The following is a 19,072-nucleotide window of genomic DNA, read 5'->3' as shown; positions in this document are numbered from 1 at the left end:
AGCGCCCCTAAGGGGCTGGAGGGTCATAACTTGCAAAAACAAGTGGTGTGAACGCGAACCGAACTAGTTGACGCTGCGACATTTATGTCCGAACCGAACCACTCCAGCAGACTACTAGATGTGACAGCACCCTATATCTCATGTGTACTGACTCTGTCTCCTCCGTATGGACTCTGTAGTGGCTCTTCAGTTTCTCTGTAGAGACTGACTAAAACACTGACCTCTATGGAAATAAACATTTTAGGTCTTTCAAAATGAGTCTGATCTTGAAGTTCAACACAATCAAATCAGATTCATTTAAGTATGTGACATTTATGTAGATACCACTATAAAAGGCTAAAACATGGGAAAACAGCCGAGGTGGTTTGGACTGTAAACTGAATGGTTAATGCATGGCAGCTGTCCTCGTGTGTGTGTGTGTGTGTGTGTGTGTGTGTGTGTGTGTGTGTGAATGTCATTAACAGTACTTTGGATGCTGGTCAAGTGGTGGAAAAATGCTAGAACAAGTGAAATCCCTGAACCATTTACCTTCCATTGTTAAGGTAATGTTGGAAAGTGGTAAAAACCGTTAGCTTCTGCTACGTAGCATTCAAGGACCTCCTGTTTGAGGTTTTCTGCTACATACAGCGGGTCAGGGGTGTCAAACACTTGCTCCATGGGAAAAACCAGAACACAACAGGCTCCAACAGGGCAAAACCAGCAAGCAAATTTAAAAAAAGGTCTTCAGTGTGGCAACACAGCAGAGCCGAGCTGAGATCAGTGGTGCTGCCATGAAAGCTAGCTAACTAGCGTTAGCCTCAAAGCCATTCCACCAGGAGGAGTTCATAAAAACATGAAGCATCCAGCAGCTATAAGAGAAGCTTTTTTAGAAAAGTTCACTTGAGATTGGAGTCAGTTTCAGTAGTGATTGTTTCATTTTAAGACATTTCCATCACAAATACGCTGCAACTCAACAAAGAGAAGTTTAGATTTAACAGTTATTTTGGCACTGTTTCACCAGTCCGACTCATTCAAGATGAAAATGAGCTGTTTGTGTCTCCTGAGCTGAAGTGTGTTTGACACCCCTGGTTTAGGTGTTTCCAGCCTGTGTGAATGTTGGTGTGTTGGTAACTTTGTGATATACAGTGGCTGTGTTGAGCTCACAGCGCGGTGCGTTGGAAACAAAAGGTGAACGATGGTGGATGTGATCAATCTGAGCTGAAGTTAATTAGCTGACATTAACAGCACCTGCTTCCAGGCGCACACCCTCCGCCGTGTCACCACAACCTTTCCATGTACACAAATCAATGCTCTGCGGCTTAATGGCCGTTCCAGCGTCAGGACGCTGTTTGGTGGTATCCCCCCGACGGTCAATTAGAGGGTGCTTCGACAGGAGCCCTGCCCAGCGGATCCCGAGGAAAAAACATCCCATCAATCCTCCTGCTCCCTAAAAACACGCTGCATTAAAAAAGAGGCAAAAAACAGCACATCAATCAATATGAGACGTTGGATCTTTGAAGATAGATGAAGGCTGTATTACAAACTGAGCCTGACCACAGAGAATAGATGGACTGAGGGTTTGCTGCCCTTCAGCTGGATGCAACAGATCAGTCAAGATCGGGACTGTAAAAAGGATTCCCGTCACTTCAGATATCAGCCCGCTGCGTTTGCTTCATATCTGAAACCAGGCAGCAGGTTGAACGTGTGTGAAAGTACTGCAGGACAGCAGCGCCGTCTGCCTTCGTCAGTTTGTCTTGAGGTCATGCTAACTTTAGCCTCTTCCCCTCCGTCACCACTAATTGGGGAAACTTGGGATGTTTTCACCACAACAGCCACCGTTCTGCGAATAACACCAGCACTCTGAAGCTTTCTGAAACATTTACTGTTCCTGCTTTAACACGGGGGTCAAAAGAGCAGCTTTCTCTACCAAGTACACCCAATCTGGTGTCAAAAACATGTTCAAACTGTTAAAGAGAACACAGCCCATGAAGAAATGTCTCACTTTGCTCTGTAAGAAGACATGTAGAGTAGCTGCAGAGGAGATGTAGAGATGTGGAGTTGCTGTAGAGGGTACATGGAGTCACATGTTGCTCCAGAGCTGGAGGTTGCAGTGCTCTGATGAATCCAGTCTGAAGCATATGAGGATGTTCTAATGAAAACCACGTTTCAGCTGGTGGAGCTGATACTCAGCCTGCAGCAACACACTGGAACCTCAGAGCTGTTAGAAAGTCTCACCAACCTCCCAACACTGTTTGATCTTCACTCTACTCAAAATCCGATGAGTTTTCTCTAACCTGTCTCACAGTGTCAGAGAATATTCGCCGTGATAATGAACATAACTAACTAACTAACGTGACTTTCTCTGACCTGTTTGGCCTGTAATGAAATAACTTCCCACCAGAAGTTTAATTAAGATAAATATTTTTCTTGTTGTTCCTTAAAAGAGATTTTGACATTACAGGGTTCAGCACTTTTCATACAGTTAATTAGTTTCACCAAAAAAATGACCTAAATACACAGAATATCATCCATGGCTGCAGGAAATGCAGCAGTCTGATTTAGTATGTAACTGTTTGCCAGCAGCACGACTCCTGCTGTTACTGAGAACCTGATTAATACCTGGAGTGTTGCTTTGCCTGGTGGAGCAGGGTGAAGTGTTGCTCCATGTGGGTGGAGCTGGCTGGGTTCATGTGGGTGGAGTGACCTCCTAATATCCCCGGTTCATTTAACTGCCAGGTCTCCTTCCTCTGTCATCGAGACTGCAGATAAAAGATACCCGGAATCTCCGAACAGCTCGCTGCAGCTTGTCAGGAAACATTTGAGCTGTTTTCACAGCTTGAGCTCCAGAGATAATACCACACACACACACACACACACACACACACACACACACACACACACACAGGGACCCATTTTAGGGCTTTCATGTGAAATATTCTGGTTCAGCACAGCTTCCATTCCCTTCCAGAGCTTTACAGGTCATGGTGTCTCCTGCTCTGAGCATGCTAGCTGTCAGTGAGACTGGTGTCAAATTACAAGCCTGGCGTGCTGCCATTTAGAACAGCGGCTGTAAGAAGTTTTCAGAATCACCCCAACAACGAGCCTGTCATGGCCAGAGTTGTGGCAGAGGAAGAGTCAGGGAGCCGTCATGTCACCCTGGTTTCAGGATTCTGCAAATAAAGTCACTTTTCACTGTTTTGTCTTTCAGAAAGCCGACGACAGAGAGAAGAGGCAGGAAGCTCATCGCTTCCACTTCGACGCCATGTGAAGGAAGAGAAATGCATCATGGGAGAGAACCCCCTGCTTCTCCTGCTCCTCCCAGCTCCTCCCTGTACCCCCCCCCCCCCCCCCCCCCCCATTCATGCCCTCCTCTAAACGGGCCTCATTCGCCCCAAATCGTTTCTTTTGATATTTTTTTCTGTCCTGGAGTCAGAAGTGAAATATTGATGTGGTGTTTGATTTATTCATGGAGGTGTTGGAAGAACAGACGTGGAACAAGGCCGTGGAGACGCTCTGCCCGGTCCTGCTGGGACCGCTGGACTTTTCTGTCTCGTCCACATTTCAACTGAACGGGTCCAATGATGAGTCCCACACTGTCTCTCTCGGTCTTTCTGTCCTCTCGGTCTTTCTGTCCCCTGGTAGCCACACCCCCTCAGATCAGCTGTGATGTCCCCTCCTCTCTGCTGGTTGGACCACTGTGGACAGCAGGAATCCTACTGATTCGTCCAACCTAACTTGATGTCTCCACACTCTGGTGTCTGTTAACCGCCGTCCTCTTCAGGCCTTTCATGATGTTTGCACTTTTTTTTTAATGAATGATTAACTGAGTGAGTGTAACTTATTGGATTTTCTTCATCTGACTTTCAAATGAATGTTGAAGCTGCTCCATGTTTCTGTAACGAGGTTGATAATAAAGCTTCTTCTGCTTCACCCGCTCTGGACCGCTTCCCTTCACTGCTCCACCCGAGTGTCATCCACCTCCACCCCTTCACTGCTCCACTCAGCCCGCCAGCAGAGCGTCATCCACCTCCACCCTCCCCTCTGAGGAGCTTCAGTTCCACCCTTCCGGAGTATGTTTCCTCCCTGAAGCTGTTTTAATTTCAGGAATCTGGAGGGAAAAACTCTCAGTGATCTTTATTTTCTCTTGTTAGCTGAATTTTTAGCAGCACTGAAATTAAACTGCCCTTTATTTTTACCTGGGGCCCCTGGCAGTGGCCCTCGGAGGCCCCCGGAGGCTGTCGGAGGCCGACACCCCACCGTTGATACACACACCTAACCACCACCCTGCATTTATAATGAAAGAGCGATGTGCAGAGCAGGAGGTCCTCACACTGAAGGGTAAGTGTGTGTGTGTGTGTGTGTGTGTGTGTGTGTGCGTTTTCCTATCCTTGTGGGGACCAAATGTCCCCACAAGGATAGGAAAACCTGCTCGATGTGCCTTGTGGGACCTTCTTCCGGTCCTAATGAGGGAAACAGTGTTTTCTTGACCATGTTGTTACTGAAAACAGTCAAAGGTCAAAAACATTTCTTTAGGGTTCGGCTGTGTGGTGGTCTGGGTTAGGGTCAGGGTAAGGGTCAGGGTTAGGGGCTAGGAAATGCATTATGTCAATGAGTGTCCTCACAAGGATAGAAATACAAAACGTGTGTGTGTGTGTGTGGGGGGGGGGTGTTTGTGTGGGTGGGTGGGTGGTGAGGAAAAGTTTGAAAAGCACTGTTGTTAGTAAATGAGTGTCCTTGTTTCAGCACCTTGTACTACACAATATGATCCTTTTTTCGTCATGAACACGTGTGTGCGTTCGTGCGTGTGTTTGTGCATGTTTGGAAAGCACTGTAGTAAATGAGTGTAGCTGTTGGTTCAGCACCATGGACAGAGCAGTAGCCTCTCTCTCTCTCTCTCTCTCTCTCTCTCTCTCTCTCTCTCTCTCTCTCTCTGTCTCTCTCTCTCTCGCCATGTGTGCATATGTGCGTGTGTGTCTGCGTGTGTCAGGTAAATGTCTGTAGAAGTTTCAGTACCATTGACAGCACGATGCTAACACTGTGTGTGTATGTGTGTGTGTGTGTGTGTGTGTGTGTGTGTGTGTGTGTGTGTGTGTGTGTGTGTGTGTGTGTGTGTGCGTGTACGTAGCTCAGAATTTTCCGGCAGAGCTTTACAAAATAAAAGGAGGAAATATAATGAAGTTTCAGAGTTTCAAAACAATGTATTATTCCTATTCTTTGACTCATCCATACATCTATTAATTAACTGGTTTATTCAGTGAAACTAAATGAATCTTCTTTACTCTTTTTTTTCAGATTTTAAATCCACTCGTGTGAAACTCAGTGGATCTAACATAAATCTCTCTTCTAATCTTCCAAAGTTGGAAACATAATGATCTAAAACAGTCCTGCACTCCTTTCTTCGGCTGAAAAAAGAAGCATTTGAATTATCATGGGAGAAGATTAAAGCTAAAAATGTCTGTTTTTATTATTTTATGAAGTAAGTTATTTACTGTGGTCCTAATTCTCCTCCCTGGCTCATAAATCTGACTGCTTATCATTTTTCATTTGAAATGTGTTTCTGTTCTATGAATCTTTTATTTCTGAGAAGGTGCAGGAAGTTGAATTTAAGGATTATTTCTAACTTCAATCTCATTTCTCTTCAATTCGCCTCGAACAGTTAGTGCAGCAGAGACGGAGGGAGTAGAGGCTACTCTCCTCCTCATTGCTCTCTCTCTCTCTCTCTCTCTCTCTCTCTCTCTCTCTCTCTCCCTCCCTCCTCCTCCTCTCTTCTGCTCAGGATCGCTCCTCTCTCCTCCACATGTCTCCTCCTCCTTGTTCGGGCTGAAAGCTGCTGATCCTGATGAGGATGATGAAGATGATGAGGATGGTTCCAGGCTGAAGGCTCCCAGCATCTCCTCTCCTTGCTTAGAGCTGAGCCGGTCTGGCAGGAGGTCTGCGGGTCCCCGGTGCATCAGGCTCCCGGAGCGGGTCCACGGATCCCGGTGCTGCGGCTCCCGGAGCGGGTCCACGGATCCCGGTGCTGCGGCTCCCGGAGCGGGTCCACGGATCCCGGTGCTGCGGCTCCCGGAGCGGGTCCACGGATCCCGGTGCTGCGGCTCCCGGAGCGCAGCTCTCCTGATGGATTTACTGCTGTCGGAGAAAAGTTGGATTTGCTGAAGGTCTCGGATCCGGAATGGAGCGCGCAGCAGGGCGTGTGTAGAGGTGCTTCTGGCTTTGAGAGGACTCCCACCGTGAGAGGAGATGCTCAGAGGTGAGATGGTGGATCTGCGGAGTGTTTCATCACACACCGAGCGAAGCAGCGCATTGGTGTCATTCGAGGCTTTTCTCTCACACGGAGCCCACCGGAGCCCGTTCAGCTCCTCCCGGTGGCTCCAGGAGGAGGTCTGGAGCGGAACCGTGGTCTCGTGAACCCCCCTCCAGTCTCCTGTGGGTTCCGGTGTGAGCTGAACACACCTGGAAAAAGCGCTCGTGAGGAGGCAGCTGGGCTTCGGTCTCCTGTGGTGAGGAGTGTGTGAAGAGTGTGAGCGGTGTGAGGAGTGTGTGAAGAGTGTGAGCGGTGTGAGGATCCCCAGCAGAGGTCACGGAGGAGAGGATCTGAAATCCATCCACGAGGAGACATGAAGCCTGTTTCCTCTGAGAGAAAACCTGCGGGATTCACTCAGTCACATTTCATCCATTCCCCTTCACATCCGCGCGCGCGGAATAACATCACTACAACAGGTAAAAATGAAAAACAAAAATGTCTCAAATGGGTGTAACTATTTAAAGGGATTAAAAAAATAATAACGAAAATAAAATCTGCTAAGACCCTTTAAACAAAATAGTTGAACAGCTAAAATTGTAAAAGTGCTTTTAAAACATTTAAAACATGAAAATGGTCAAATTTGTGAATAAGCAAGTAAAAATGGCAAAGATGGCAAAAAAAAACAAAGTGGCTAAAAGAACTAAATTTACTGAGACTGCTGCAATCGTTTTATAACAGTATCTTCAATCAGCTAGGATTATTATTATATAGGATTATTATTGAAAAGCAGTAAAATTGATAAACTGGACAAATGAAAACTGACACAACTTAAACCACAACATTTAAAAAGGAAAAGGAAGAAACGCTTTGCTGTATTCCAATGTTGATCATTCAATTTGATGTGAGTAAAGTTACCTGAAGAGGACGAGGCTGGAGGACTGACCTCCACCCATCCTCCACCCTCACATCCTCCACCTTTCTGTCCTGCTCACGTGTCTGAATATCGGAACCACTCAGCAGAAAATCAAATGACATTTGCATTACCTTTTCATTTCACACACACACACACACACACACACACACACACACACACACACACACACACACACACACACACACACACACACACACACACACACACACTTTCTGATTGTCAAACTGAGGTAGTGTCCGTCCAGAGGAACATGAGCTCCCTCTAGTGGAGGGAAATCATGAATCAAGTCCGTTTAGTGCTTGTAACACATTGAAAATGTTGAATGAAGGAATGTAATGAGAGCCGTCAGCATTCCATCTCCTTCGTAGAGGAATAAAATAGGGCTTCTTGGTTTCTTGGTGCTCCTGCTGCATTTCTGGTAGATAAAGAGCAGCTGCAGCTGGCCAGGACAAGTTTCAGTGTCTGTCATGACGCTGTTGCTTCCTCCAGAAACAGTGATGCTGAAATGATCCTCATGGAGGAGGAAGCAGAGCATCAAACTGAACGTTCAGAGTGGAGAAACCTGGAGAGATCAGCTGATGTTTCTGATGGATGGATTTTGATTGTCTTTCACATCTGCATGCAGTGTTAGTCTGCTAATAACCAGCGGTGTTGTGTGTGTTGTGTGTCGAGCTCTGTGTGAAGATGATTGATCTGTTTGGTTTTTTCGCTCAGCTTGAATTTCCAAAGTGAGAAATGATGTAAAAGTGAAGCGGCAGGACCTGGACCAGCGGGAGGTGAACCGCGCCGTGGTTTCCTTCTGTTCTGGTCGATAAGCTGAGGGCAGACACATCATGTTTCAGAGGAGACCAAGAAGCTTTTAATGACCGTCCGCAGGCGGCTGAAGCTGAGGTCTATCTCCACACAGTCTGAAAGAATCCACAGCACTCAACCAAAGTCTGCAGCTCCTTTAACTGTCACTCGGCTGCACGGAAACTAATTCGTTTTAAGAGTTATATGTTTATCTTTTAAAAAGGACTCTTCTCTCCCAACTAAAAAAAAGTAAAATAGTGAAAGCAGCGTAAAAAAAGCCAGAAAAAAACCTTAAAACAGCAAGAATATGAGAAAGTGAAATGAACAACTCCCTCACTGTCCCCTTCTCTCTATCTCTCTCACCTCCCCTCTCTCTCCCTTTTCACCTCCCCTCTTTCTCCCTTTCTCACCTCCCCTCTCTCTCACCTCCACTCTCTCTCTCTCTCTTGCCTCCCCCTCTCTCCCTCTCTCCCCCTCTCCTTCTCTTATCACTCTCTCATCCTCATGTCTTGTCTTCAGCTCTCATCCATGTTTTTGTCCATGCTTTATGTTTCCAGTTCCCACAGGCTGCAGATTACCTGATTCGTATCTTCTTGTTTAATAATGGTTTGAATCTCAGCCTGAAGAAGTGAGACCACTTCTGAATTTCTGCTGTTTCACTTCTAGAAATGACATGAAATCTCTCAAACCATCTACATTTCTTCATATCACAAACTGCACCTCATCGGCACTCAGTCTGAGTTTATAATACTGCTATACTGTAGCACAGATGTTCTGAAGTCCTGATCCTTTCTTTTCCAGATGTTCCTTCAAGCCTTGATACTTAACCTTTTCCTGTTCCTTCCTCCTGATGCTGCCGTCAGCTGGTACTGCCACATCTGTCACTGCTCACCCTCTTCTATTGCTGGAAATCCACCATAATGTCTGGTTGTTGAGCCAGCAGCTGTTTATCAGTCTGGAAGCTGAAGTCCTACATCTTAGACCTGCTGTCTTTACGCCCTGCTACTATGTGCTAGGATCTAATCTATAGTAGACCCTGCCCTCTATCTGGCAGCTCCACATGCCATGCAGGGGCCCGTTCCTCCATGCAGGGGCCCGTTCCTCCATGCAGGGGCCCGTTCCTCCATGCAGGGGCCCGTTCCTCCATGCAGGGACCCGTTGCTCCATGCAGGGCCTGTTCCTCCATGCAGGGGCCTGTTCCTCCATGCAGGGGCCTGTTCCTCCATGCAGGGGCCTGTTCCTCCATGCAGGGGCCTGTTCCTCCATGCAGGGCCTGTTCCTCCATGCAGGGGCCCGTTCCTCCATGCAGGGGCCCGTTCCTCCATGCAGGGGCTCGTTCCTACATGCAGGGACCTGTTGCTCCATACAGGGACCTGTTGCTCCATACAGGGACCTGTTGCTACATGCAGGGGCCTGCCTCGCTATCTACGGGCCTGTCTCTTCATGTAGAAATCTGTCTTTATAGAGGGTCTGTGTCTCTGTGTCTCCATGTCGGAGTCTGTCCCTCCCCGTATGGACCTGTCTCCCTACGTAGGGGCCTGTTCCTCCATGTTATCTGCTCCTCCTCATTCTCATCAGGGTTCACTGAGGAGCTCTTCCTTTGGCACCGTCTTCCTGATGTACTCCTGATTTTGAATGTTTCACCTTGTCTTGGTGTGTGTCCTCAGGATGCTGGACCTTCAGACTCTCAGGGTTTTTAACCACATCATCCTGGTAAATGACTCTGGTGGCTATGTGGTTCTGGTTCTGGTTCTGCTGGACCTGACTGCTGCATTTGACACTGTGGACCAAAACATCTTATTTTCCTGACTGCAGCGCCTGGTTGGTGTCAGTGGTCCTGTACTGCAGTGGTTCAGGTCCTACCTGATGGACAGAGCTGTGTGTGTTTGAATCTTCTTTCACTCCTCTGTCTTATGGGGTTCCAAAAGGCTGAATCTTGGGGCCAGTGCTTTTTTCACTTTATTTAATACCATTGTGGTTCATCCTTAGAAGTCACAGCATCTCATTTCACTGATATGCAAATGACAGCCAGATTTATGTCCTATTGAAGAAGAAAGACTCTTCTCACTGACGCCTCTATTATGATGACTTGAGGACATTAAAACCTGAACAGCCCGAAACTTTTTAAAGTTTAACAATAGCAAAACAGAGGTGACAGTGTTTGGTCCTGTGTTTGTGACTCCTGTGAACCTCCACCTGCTGACGTTGACCCTTTGACTCCACATGTGAAGCCGACTGTTTTAAACCTGGGTTTTAAAATGGACAGAGGTTTTAAACTGGATTCACAGATCGGTGCTGGGTTCAGTCCAGATTCTTCCACCTCAGAAAGTTGGTGAATGTGAAACTTGTTCTTGCACTGTTCTAGCACTTTGAGACAGCAATCCGTGCCTTTATTACATCTCGGCTGGATTACTGTAAGGCACTCTGTTTTGGGGTCATACATCCGTTGTTGGTCTCCAGCTGGTTCCAAACACTGCAGGCCAGCTACTGACTGGAGTACTAACAGAGAAAACATCACTCCCATCCTGGCCTAACCTCCACTGATTGCCTGAGCTCTTTAGAGTTCATTTGAACATTCTTTTGTTTTTAAATCTCGGAATGGTCTCGCCCCGCTTGACCTCTCTGAGCTGCTTCACCCCGACACACTCCTGCTCTGCCTCAGATCAGCTGATCAGCTGCTCCTGGAGGTGCCCAAGTCCAGGCGGAGGCTCAGAGGGGACAGAGTTCCTCAGTCATTGCCCCAAAGTTGTGCAATGAGCTGCCATTGCACATCAGACCCCCCTCACCCCCTCACCCCCCTCACCCCCCTCACCCCCCAGACCCCTCACCCCCCTCACCCCCTCAGACCCCTCACCCCCCTCAGACCCCTCAGACCCCTCACCCCCCTCACCCCCCTCAGACCCCTCACCCCCCTCACCCCCCTCAGACCCCTCACCCCCCTCACCCCCCTCAGACCCCTCACCCCCCTCAGACCCCTCAGACCCCTCTCTGTCCATGATCAAAAGAGATCTTAAAACTTGATTCCACAAGTTCTGATCATACCATCCCACCACACTTCTACATCCTGGTGGAGTGTGTCAGTACAGTAGATACAGGTTCTCGAGTTCTTTGAGGTGTGACAGCCTGGAAGGCAAAGGAGAACGTTGGACAACTTCACTAGTTTTTTGTTCTTTATTTTCTTGTGTTTTTCATTATTAGTCATAAACCTTAAACAAAGGAATAGACACATTATAGTAGTTAAATCAAGCATTGTCAATTTCTCTTTGTCATTGTCTGTTTGGTTCTTTTGCTTCTTCTAAAAACTGAACTGACACAAGCAAGAAAAAATTTACCTTCGCACTGAATCAAAATCAATCTTTCCCCAACAAATCATGAGGAAATAAGATCAGAAATCATGTCAAAATGTGCACAATCTAAAACCCCCACATGCCAATCAAATCAACCCATACTTACACCTAAATCAGCTCCTAAAGCCCGCCCATTTCCTGTATTTACCATTACACACCCAAATAATCACATAAATTCCTACCGATGGCGTCTCCAAAGCCTTCCACACTCTGAAGCTGCACAGTTTTTCTCCTTCTCCTGCAGCAGAGCAGCTGCCATTCTGGACAGTGAATAGCCTCACCTGCCTCTGAGCCTCCTCATGGGGCCAGGTTCTTTTGCTTCTTCTAAAAACTGAACAGACACACAGAAGAATCCTAAAAACAATGTAACACTGGTGGAGTGTGTCATTGAGTTGGTGGCAGGTGAACAAGCGGCTGATTGCTTCCCCGCTTTAGAATGGGCATCCCTACTCAGTCTTCGTGGTGATCTGACTCAGATCGGGTTCAGAGCTAAAGAGCAGCAGTGCATCCTCTTTGCCACACTTGATGATTATCTGAGTGATCAGCTTTACGTTTGCTTCGAGGGCTGTCTTCCACCATCCCATGGAGTTCTTTGTGAAAGCTTTTAGTGTCCTATTGATCTTGTCCAGTTCCATTCCAGTGCAGGCCTTCTTCAATCTTAAATCCACTTGGTCCACAGGTTGGACTGTCTGTTCTTGCAGCCTGTGGTAGCTGCTCTGTCAGTCAGGAGCTGTTTGGCTCATCTGGCATCGGTATCAATTTCTTTCTGGGCCTCCCTCATGGATTGGACCATGTGCCTGTTGGTGTTCGCTACTCTGGACCCCGACAGGAGCTCCCATGTTGTACAGAGACACGCTATCGATCAATAATTGGGTAGGATGGGTCCCTTCTGGGGATCCTTCATGGTGAGGACTGTTCTACCCTGGGTTTAGCTCTGTGGATGGGTCCTGTCCTTCACAGCTGGTTCATTTGTGCTGCTAGTCTCTTGTGGAGTGAAGCCTGATTCTCCAGGAAGTGTGTATGAATCATACGGAGGCTTGCTGATGTCCACCTCTTCAACTTAGATACTCTTTCTTGGATGTCTGCCATAGAGATGCTCTCGGGTTCTTGCTCTGGCTCTGGACTCTGGTCAGTTCTCAGGCCCACGAGCCGTTGTTTCACTGTTAATGAGAGCAGGAGTACCTCAGCTGGTTCAAACTCTGGTGCATCTCTTTAGCTGGGTGGATAGAGTTGTTAGCCTCTGTTTAGCGGTTCATAGGGCCTGAGGAAAGAAGAGCTTGTTCCTCCATGCTGCTTTTATCTGAACCATCTTTTCAGGAAGGGTTCTGATTTTTTGATGTGCCGTGTCGGTCTAGCATCCCAGCTCCTCTGGGAGTACTGCTGCTGTACAGTGTAGCAGGTCGTTGGATTGCTTTGGTTTCCTAGCAACTGACGCAGAACCTGTTGAACCGAGTGGCATCTGACCCGTATGACTCCACTCTTCTCCTATTGACTCATGCTTGAGGTAGGCTGTCTCAGCATTAGGCCGCATTGGAGGATGGGTTCCTTCATTCACACCAGGATTCAAATCCCTGAGAACCAGAGCTCTCTGTCTCTGTCACTAGCAGATGTGTCTTATTAGCAGAGTAAATTATCACCAAACATTTTGGCAGTGAAGTGAGTACATAAATCACGACACCTGTGATATCAGGATTCCTTTTGATGAAAAACAAAAAGTTTATGAAAACTATTTTTCCAGATAATTTTAAAAGGTTGAATTCAATATTCCATGGAGTTTCATTTCCACTCTCTCTGTGGCTCTTTCTCTCAGCACTCTCCTTCTCTTCCTATATCCTTCCTTCTTTGGGTGTATTGGCTCTCATAACGTTTTTTAATTTAGGTTTATAGCAGATACATTTTGCTCTTTTTTCCAGAATTTTAGATTTTTCAAGCCTTTTCATGTCTTTAAGTCTCCTGGTACGGTTAGTTCCACCTTCTTTGTTCAAAAAAAAAAAAAACCATTGTAACTTTCACAAACACAGTATTTCTGTGGAATGCATGTGTTGCAGCTCACTGGTACTATGTGATGAATAAGCAGAGTCAGGATGGTATAAGCTTTTGAATGCTGAATGCTGTTTATAGATTTTTTTCACTGTAACTGATGAAACACAATGTTTCTTTGATCAGTTTAAACTTTTCGAAAGCTTTTTATTCATAATAATTGACATATCAAGCCACAACAATCCAAGTAGAACGTTAATATTCATGTAAAAAATATTAAATCGAACACATTTTAAGCTGATTCTTGGAGAAATAGTCCACATATGAGAATAAACCCTCAGGATGTTACACAGCTGGACTGTTCTGGGTTTCTACAGTAATGCTCAGAACATTCTACAGAAATCGTCCCAGAGTTACAGTTGGACTCTAACTCCTTGAATATAAGTGATCTTCTTCTTTAGCTCACAGAATCGTTGTATTGCTGGACGTGATTTGACTTTAGCATCAGATGTTGACGAAGGCCTGGTCTGCAAGGTGTCATATGTGTTTATGTTGAAGACACTGGACCACATAATGATGGATTTCTTTGGTTTTGAAGACTTTGATTGATCAGGAGTGTGTGTGTTGTTCCTGATGTGTGATCTGTGTGTTTCAGTGTGGATACTCTTCTTCCTGATAGAAGAGGGCTTTTCTCTGGCACAGAGAACTAAAGGTGAGCTCAAACACAAACACACTTCACTCAGAGTTCACCTTTCAGATGTCTAAAGCAGAGATGTGTTAATCCACTCACGTCCTCTGGAGCCATGGCTGCTTTCACTGATGCCTGATGTGATGGACAGAATACAATACAAATCAAAGCTGCTAGTAGCTACAACCGAGACTGTTCGTCATCATATGGATGTCTTCAGGGCCAAAGTCGGATCAAATGTGGACAAGCTATGGACAAGCGTCATTTGCCAGTGATAAGATCCTGACTCTGATGCAACATGTAAAGTTTGAGCCCCACTGGACAACGTTCAGGTTATTTACAACTCACTTCCTGTTTCACGGCCACGCCCCTCAGGTGGAGCTATGACAGACCTGTGGCCTGTGGCTGACAGCTGCTCGCAGGTGAATGATGTACAATATTCACCCAAGAGGAGTCATCATGTCACATGATCTGAATGGAGCGAAATCTTACACTGAAAGGCAAATTGTGGATTTCCTGTTGGATTTAGGTTGGATGTGTCAGCACATGATCTTTAGGTCTTGATGAGAATAACAAGTGAGTGTTGGTTTGATCTCTCTATGACAGTCCTGGGGGGCGTTGGGACCATTTTAGATCATATACATGGTGCTAGAGAGCACATTTTGGCACTCCAGAGCTTCATTTTTCCATTTTATTAAATTTCTCGAGTGCCACGATATGACAATACTTCAGGGCCTAAATTTGCATTCATTTATGCATCAGATGGTTTTTGGGTCATTTCCTCCATACTCAGTATCAACCCAGTATCTCTTCTGTCTCCTCTCCAGACTCCCCGAGTGACCATGGTGGTCAGAGCCCCAACCAGAACGAGTGCGGCACCTGGGTCCGCAACATCAACGGCGGGGTGTTTACATCACCCAACTACCCCAACACCTATCCACCCAACAAGGAGTGTGTTTACATCCTGGAAGGTAAAGCTGGGGTCCTCCTTCATCCTCCTCTCCTCATCCTCACAGCCACTCCAGACTGAACCTCTGATTCTCTCTTTTCTGAAACATTTACCTTCAGTTTATCGTACTGTTCTAAACACGCATCCTGAAATGATGGTGAGTGATGCATTATGGGTAGAGCCTCAGTCAGAGTGTTGTCACAGGTTTTGGAACCTCGATTAGCATCATGTGTGAGGAGATGTGTGTGTGTTGAACGGAGCATCGCAGAAAGGACCAACTGGTCCTCGTCAGCGTCAGAGCTCAGAAACACCACGTTCTTCAGACGTGGGAACGTCCTGTAACGTCCTGGAACATTCTGGAAGCATCAGACAGCTGCTGGACAGGACATCAACAGTCCTGCTCTTTGTTTTCTGACTGACGGATCCCTGAGCTGTACACTGGGCTCCAGAGCGCCCCCTGTGGACAGAGCAGCTGCTGCTCACATAGGCTCCGGACACCAGATGGAAGCTATCATTTGCTATTGTTTGGTTCTTGAATAGTCTCATTCACACTGGAGCTGAGGAGTTGAGCCTTTTATTCAGAGGCAGAGATGCACATGTTGCTGCGGCAGCTAATCAGATAGCTTTGTAATCATAATTCGTGGTTAGTGAGCCTCATTGATTGTGTCATGTCCCCCGAGTTCATCAGCTCAATAGATTGAGTGATTATATGTTCTGCTCTGTGTGTGTGTGTGTGTGTGTGTGTGTGTGTGTGTGTGTGTGCAGCACACATGCTGGAGGAAATACGAGTGTATGAGCAGCTCATTGAGGCAGAAGACTGAGGCTGCAGTTCATAAAGGCATAAAGGAATCAGTTCACCTTTTTTTTAGTTCACTGGAGGAAAGTGTCACACGTGTTCTCTCCCCACCCCGACTCAGTTTTCTCCTCTTCTGGAGCTCGCTAACGTCTCCCAGCTTGACATGATTCAGAACGCTCCGTCATTCACATCCTCAGTCAGTCGGGCAGGAAGTAGCGTTTCAAAACCTGTGTATGCGTGTGTGTGTGTGAGTGTGTGTGTGTGTGTGTGTGTGTTTGCGTGTGTGAGAGACATTGGTTGGATTTGATGACAGCTGCTGGGGTTTTAATGCTCATGGATGTGAGCCTGGATGCTTGGTCTGCTCAGCTGGTTTCAGTCCAGGGCCGTGCGGCGGACGGAGCAGGAGCACACGTTGAACTGTTCTCGTTGGCCTCACTTGGCAGCAGCAGCGTGTTTTTTACAGATCCTCCCTCACCGTGGTTTTACTGCTAATGCCAGTGGGTCACTCTGTGTTGTGATCCAGTGGTTGGTTGTACAGCAGTCAGTGTCTTCTGTTCTTCTTTTCCCTTAAAGCCGTCCAGCTGTCCAGATCAGACCCTCTGGACAGGTGGATTTACCCCCTGTGCCATATGTTGGACACCTCTGGTCGAGCATTATTGATCTTTCATCTTTATTTGTGCACCAGTCATATTGAAGGATTCCATGCTGTCAGCCTTTAAAAAAAAAGAAAAAAAATTGATCCTTGCTTCATTTTGCCTGGGCATGTCCTCATTACACCTTTTGGCCCCAGATGGTTCACATTTCATCATGTATTGGCTTTTGCACTCAGACACTGGAGCTGTGGACCTCTGGACCAGGGACCAAACCTACAGCAGCCACGTTTTCTGTTTTGGTTTTGCTTGTTTCTCTGTGTAAGCTATATTTGTCCCTGTGTGTTATTATCTGCCATCTCACCATAACGTGTAAAACTGGAACAATTCCACTCATTTCCCTGTTTTTATATATCCTGGCACTCCCTCAGTTATATTCTTGTCTTTCAGCTCACTTTGATGACGTCTTTTATGAGCAGTTCATATAAAATCTTTGAAGCAACAATCATTTCATCCTCTGCTTGAATGTTGCACCATTCCATTTCTGATTTAGAGCTTTCAGGAAGACTCAGGTGTCATTTGACACCAGCCTCGCTGTTGTGCCAGCCATGTTTTACCTGAAATACATGATTTACTGAATTTTTTGTACTGATTGGATTTCAGATCCTGCAGGCTTCACTGCAGTCTACAGACTTAAAGGAGCGTTGGAAACCATTTTATTACAAAATTAAGACTGTTATGTGGAGATAATAAGACAGAGAAAGTCATCATTTAAAATCACAGATAAAAGTCACACTACGTCAGTCAGGAAGCAGGACTCAGTGAGTCCTCTGCAGGTAAGTCTTAAAAAAGTTTGTTCTGTGCTAAGATGAAAGCAGCGGCTTCAGTCAATTTAAAAATCCAGATTAACTCATATTTGACTCTGCTTCAGAACACCTCACACATTATCTCTGTGCTACAAGAAAATTCTTGAATTTGATGGCATGTCTTTGTTTTCTCTCTGCTGGTGTTCTAAAAGCTCTTCCCAGACAGAGGATTCAGCTGGCCTTCGATAAGAATTACTACATCGAGCCGTCCTTCGAGTGCCGCTTCGATCACATCGAGATTCGAGACGGACCGTTCGGCTTCTCGCCGCTCATTGATCGCTTCTGCGGAGGGAAAAATCCGGGTCTCGTCACCTCAACGGGCCGTTTCATGTGGATCAAGTTCACCAGCGACGAGGAGCTGGAAGGCCTCGGCTTCCGCATCAAGTACACTTTCATCGCAGGTAAACACTCCACGGCTGTGTGTGGAAGAGTAGCTGCACATTACACCCTCACCGCAAACACACATTAGAGCGTGAAGGAAGCACATCTGTTTATTTATATGTAGTTTGATCTGAGTGTAGCTGTTGGTTCAGCACCATGGACAGCGCAGTACAGCTGTTCAGCTGATCGATCGTCCAGCCTGTTTTCATGCTTTAACCCCAATATCAGGCCTCCGATTTCAGTTTCAGACGGATCCTTCCTGTTTCTGCTGTGTGAACTCAGAACAATGTGTGATCATTCCAGACCCTGATTTCCATCTGCACGTGGGCGGACTGTTGAACCCCATCCCAGGTGAGATCCTGGCTCCTCATGCTGGCTTCTGCTGAATCCGGGATGCTGGATCACACACCCAGGATGGACACACACACATCTAGGATGAACACACACATACCCAGGATGAACACATGCACATCTTTTTTTTGTCGTTGTGTGTTTTTCCTTCATCCTGATCCTCAGGCTCACTTCAGTTCAGTGTTCAGTCGTTTTGTCTCCAAAGTGAAGTCCATCTTGTGTCCCCATCCTGTCCTCCTCCTCTCTTTCTGTCTCCTGCTCTCCCTCTTTACTGTCTTGACTCTTGTCCCGGTGTCTCTGCCCTCCTCCGGTCAGACTGTCAGTTTGAGATTGGAGGATGGGATGGGATTATTCGCTCCAGCCAGGTGGAGGAGGAGGAGCGGGTGAAGCCTGGAGACGCTCTGGACTGTATCTGGACCATCAGGGCCCCCCCTCAGTCCAAGGTCAGTGCACACACTCCCTCCTCCTCACACTGCTGCATGTTGAGGTCGGTGTCTCCGATAAGCTTTGAAAGAATTTAACAAAACTGTGAACAGGTATGTTAGAGCAGCAGAAGCTGATTGGACGTCACACAGAGGAGGACGCCCAGAGCATCAAACCGCTGAAACGAACTCACTGCATTTCAAACCTCTTCGTTCAGACTGGAGGTGCAGAGAGTTAAATGTTCCCGATCTGCTTCACATCACCACATGCTCAGATGACGTGGAGCTTTTCAGGGTTTTTAGAAGGCAGAAGGTTAAAACCGCCGGTGTGGATATGTGGAGGTGTGAGAAGTTTCATCATGACTCACATTCATTCTATCAATTCTACACAAAGCAGCAACTCCAACCCGTCACATCACGCATGTTTTTCTGACTCTCATGAACCCTGCAATGTTTTAGAAGAAAAATGGAGACATGAAGCCACCAGACATGATCTGATAAAAGGTTGACACGTAGAAACAACCACACCCAGTCCAGCCTCCCTGTCTGAGAAAATGCTCTGGAGTTCATATAAACTCCACACAGGACTTGAACCCTGGACCCTGATGTTGTGATACAGCAGTTTCAACCACTGAACAGCATTACTGGAGCTGCAGGTGTACAATCATTCCATCGATTCAGAAGTAAATAAAGCAAATGATCAGACAGTGAAGCTGCAGTGAAAACAGCATCACATGTAGAGCAGTTGACGTA

The 19,072-nt window shown here is 46.6% G+C and overlaps 2 protein-coding genes across 2 annotated transcripts in view; both read left to right on the top strand.

Moving 5' to 3' along the window:
- itfg1 (integrin alpha FG-GAP repeat containing 1) overlaps positions 1-3,909 on the top strand; it is a 183,227-nt gene extending 179,318 nt beyond the window's left edge. The window contains exon 18 of the mRNA XM_030082604.1: positions 3,188-3,909. Within this exon, the coding sequence (XP_029938464.1) occupies positions 3,188-3,247 (60 nt within the window). The 3' untranslated portion in view covers positions 3,248-3,909. The remainder of the gene's footprint in view (positions 1-3,187) is intronic.
- Positions 3,910-6,045: 2,136 nt separating this feature from the next.
- The window catches only part of neto2a (neuropilin (NRP) and tolloid (TLL)-like 2a), a 30,104-nt gene continuing 17,077 nt past the window's right edge, over positions 6,046-19,072 (top strand). Inside the window, exons 1-6 of the mRNA XM_030082499.1 lie at positions 6,046-6,229; positions 13,932-13,988; positions 14,792-14,935; positions 17,318-17,566; positions 17,850-17,897; positions 18,213-18,340. Of these exons, the coding sequence (XP_029938359.1) occupies positions 6,220-6,229; positions 13,932-13,988; positions 14,792-14,935; positions 17,318-17,566; positions 17,850-17,897; positions 18,213-18,340 (636 nt within the window). The 5' untranslated portion in view covers positions 6,046-6,219. The remainder of the gene's footprint in view (positions 6,230-13,931; positions 13,989-14,791; positions 14,936-17,317; positions 17,567-17,849; positions 17,898-18,212; positions 18,341-19,072) is intronic.

Source organism: Salarias fasciatus, chromosome 1 (genome assembly GCF_902148845.1).
Source record: "Salarias fasciatus chromosome 1, fSalaFa1.1, whole genome shotgun sequence".
In the NCBI taxonomy this organism is placed as follows: domain Eukaryota; kingdom Metazoa; phylum Chordata; class Actinopteri; order Blenniiformes; family Blenniidae; genus Salarias; species Salarias fasciatus.
Note: the sequence above shows the minus strand (reverse complement) of the source record. Positions and strands in the feature narration are given on the sequence as shown.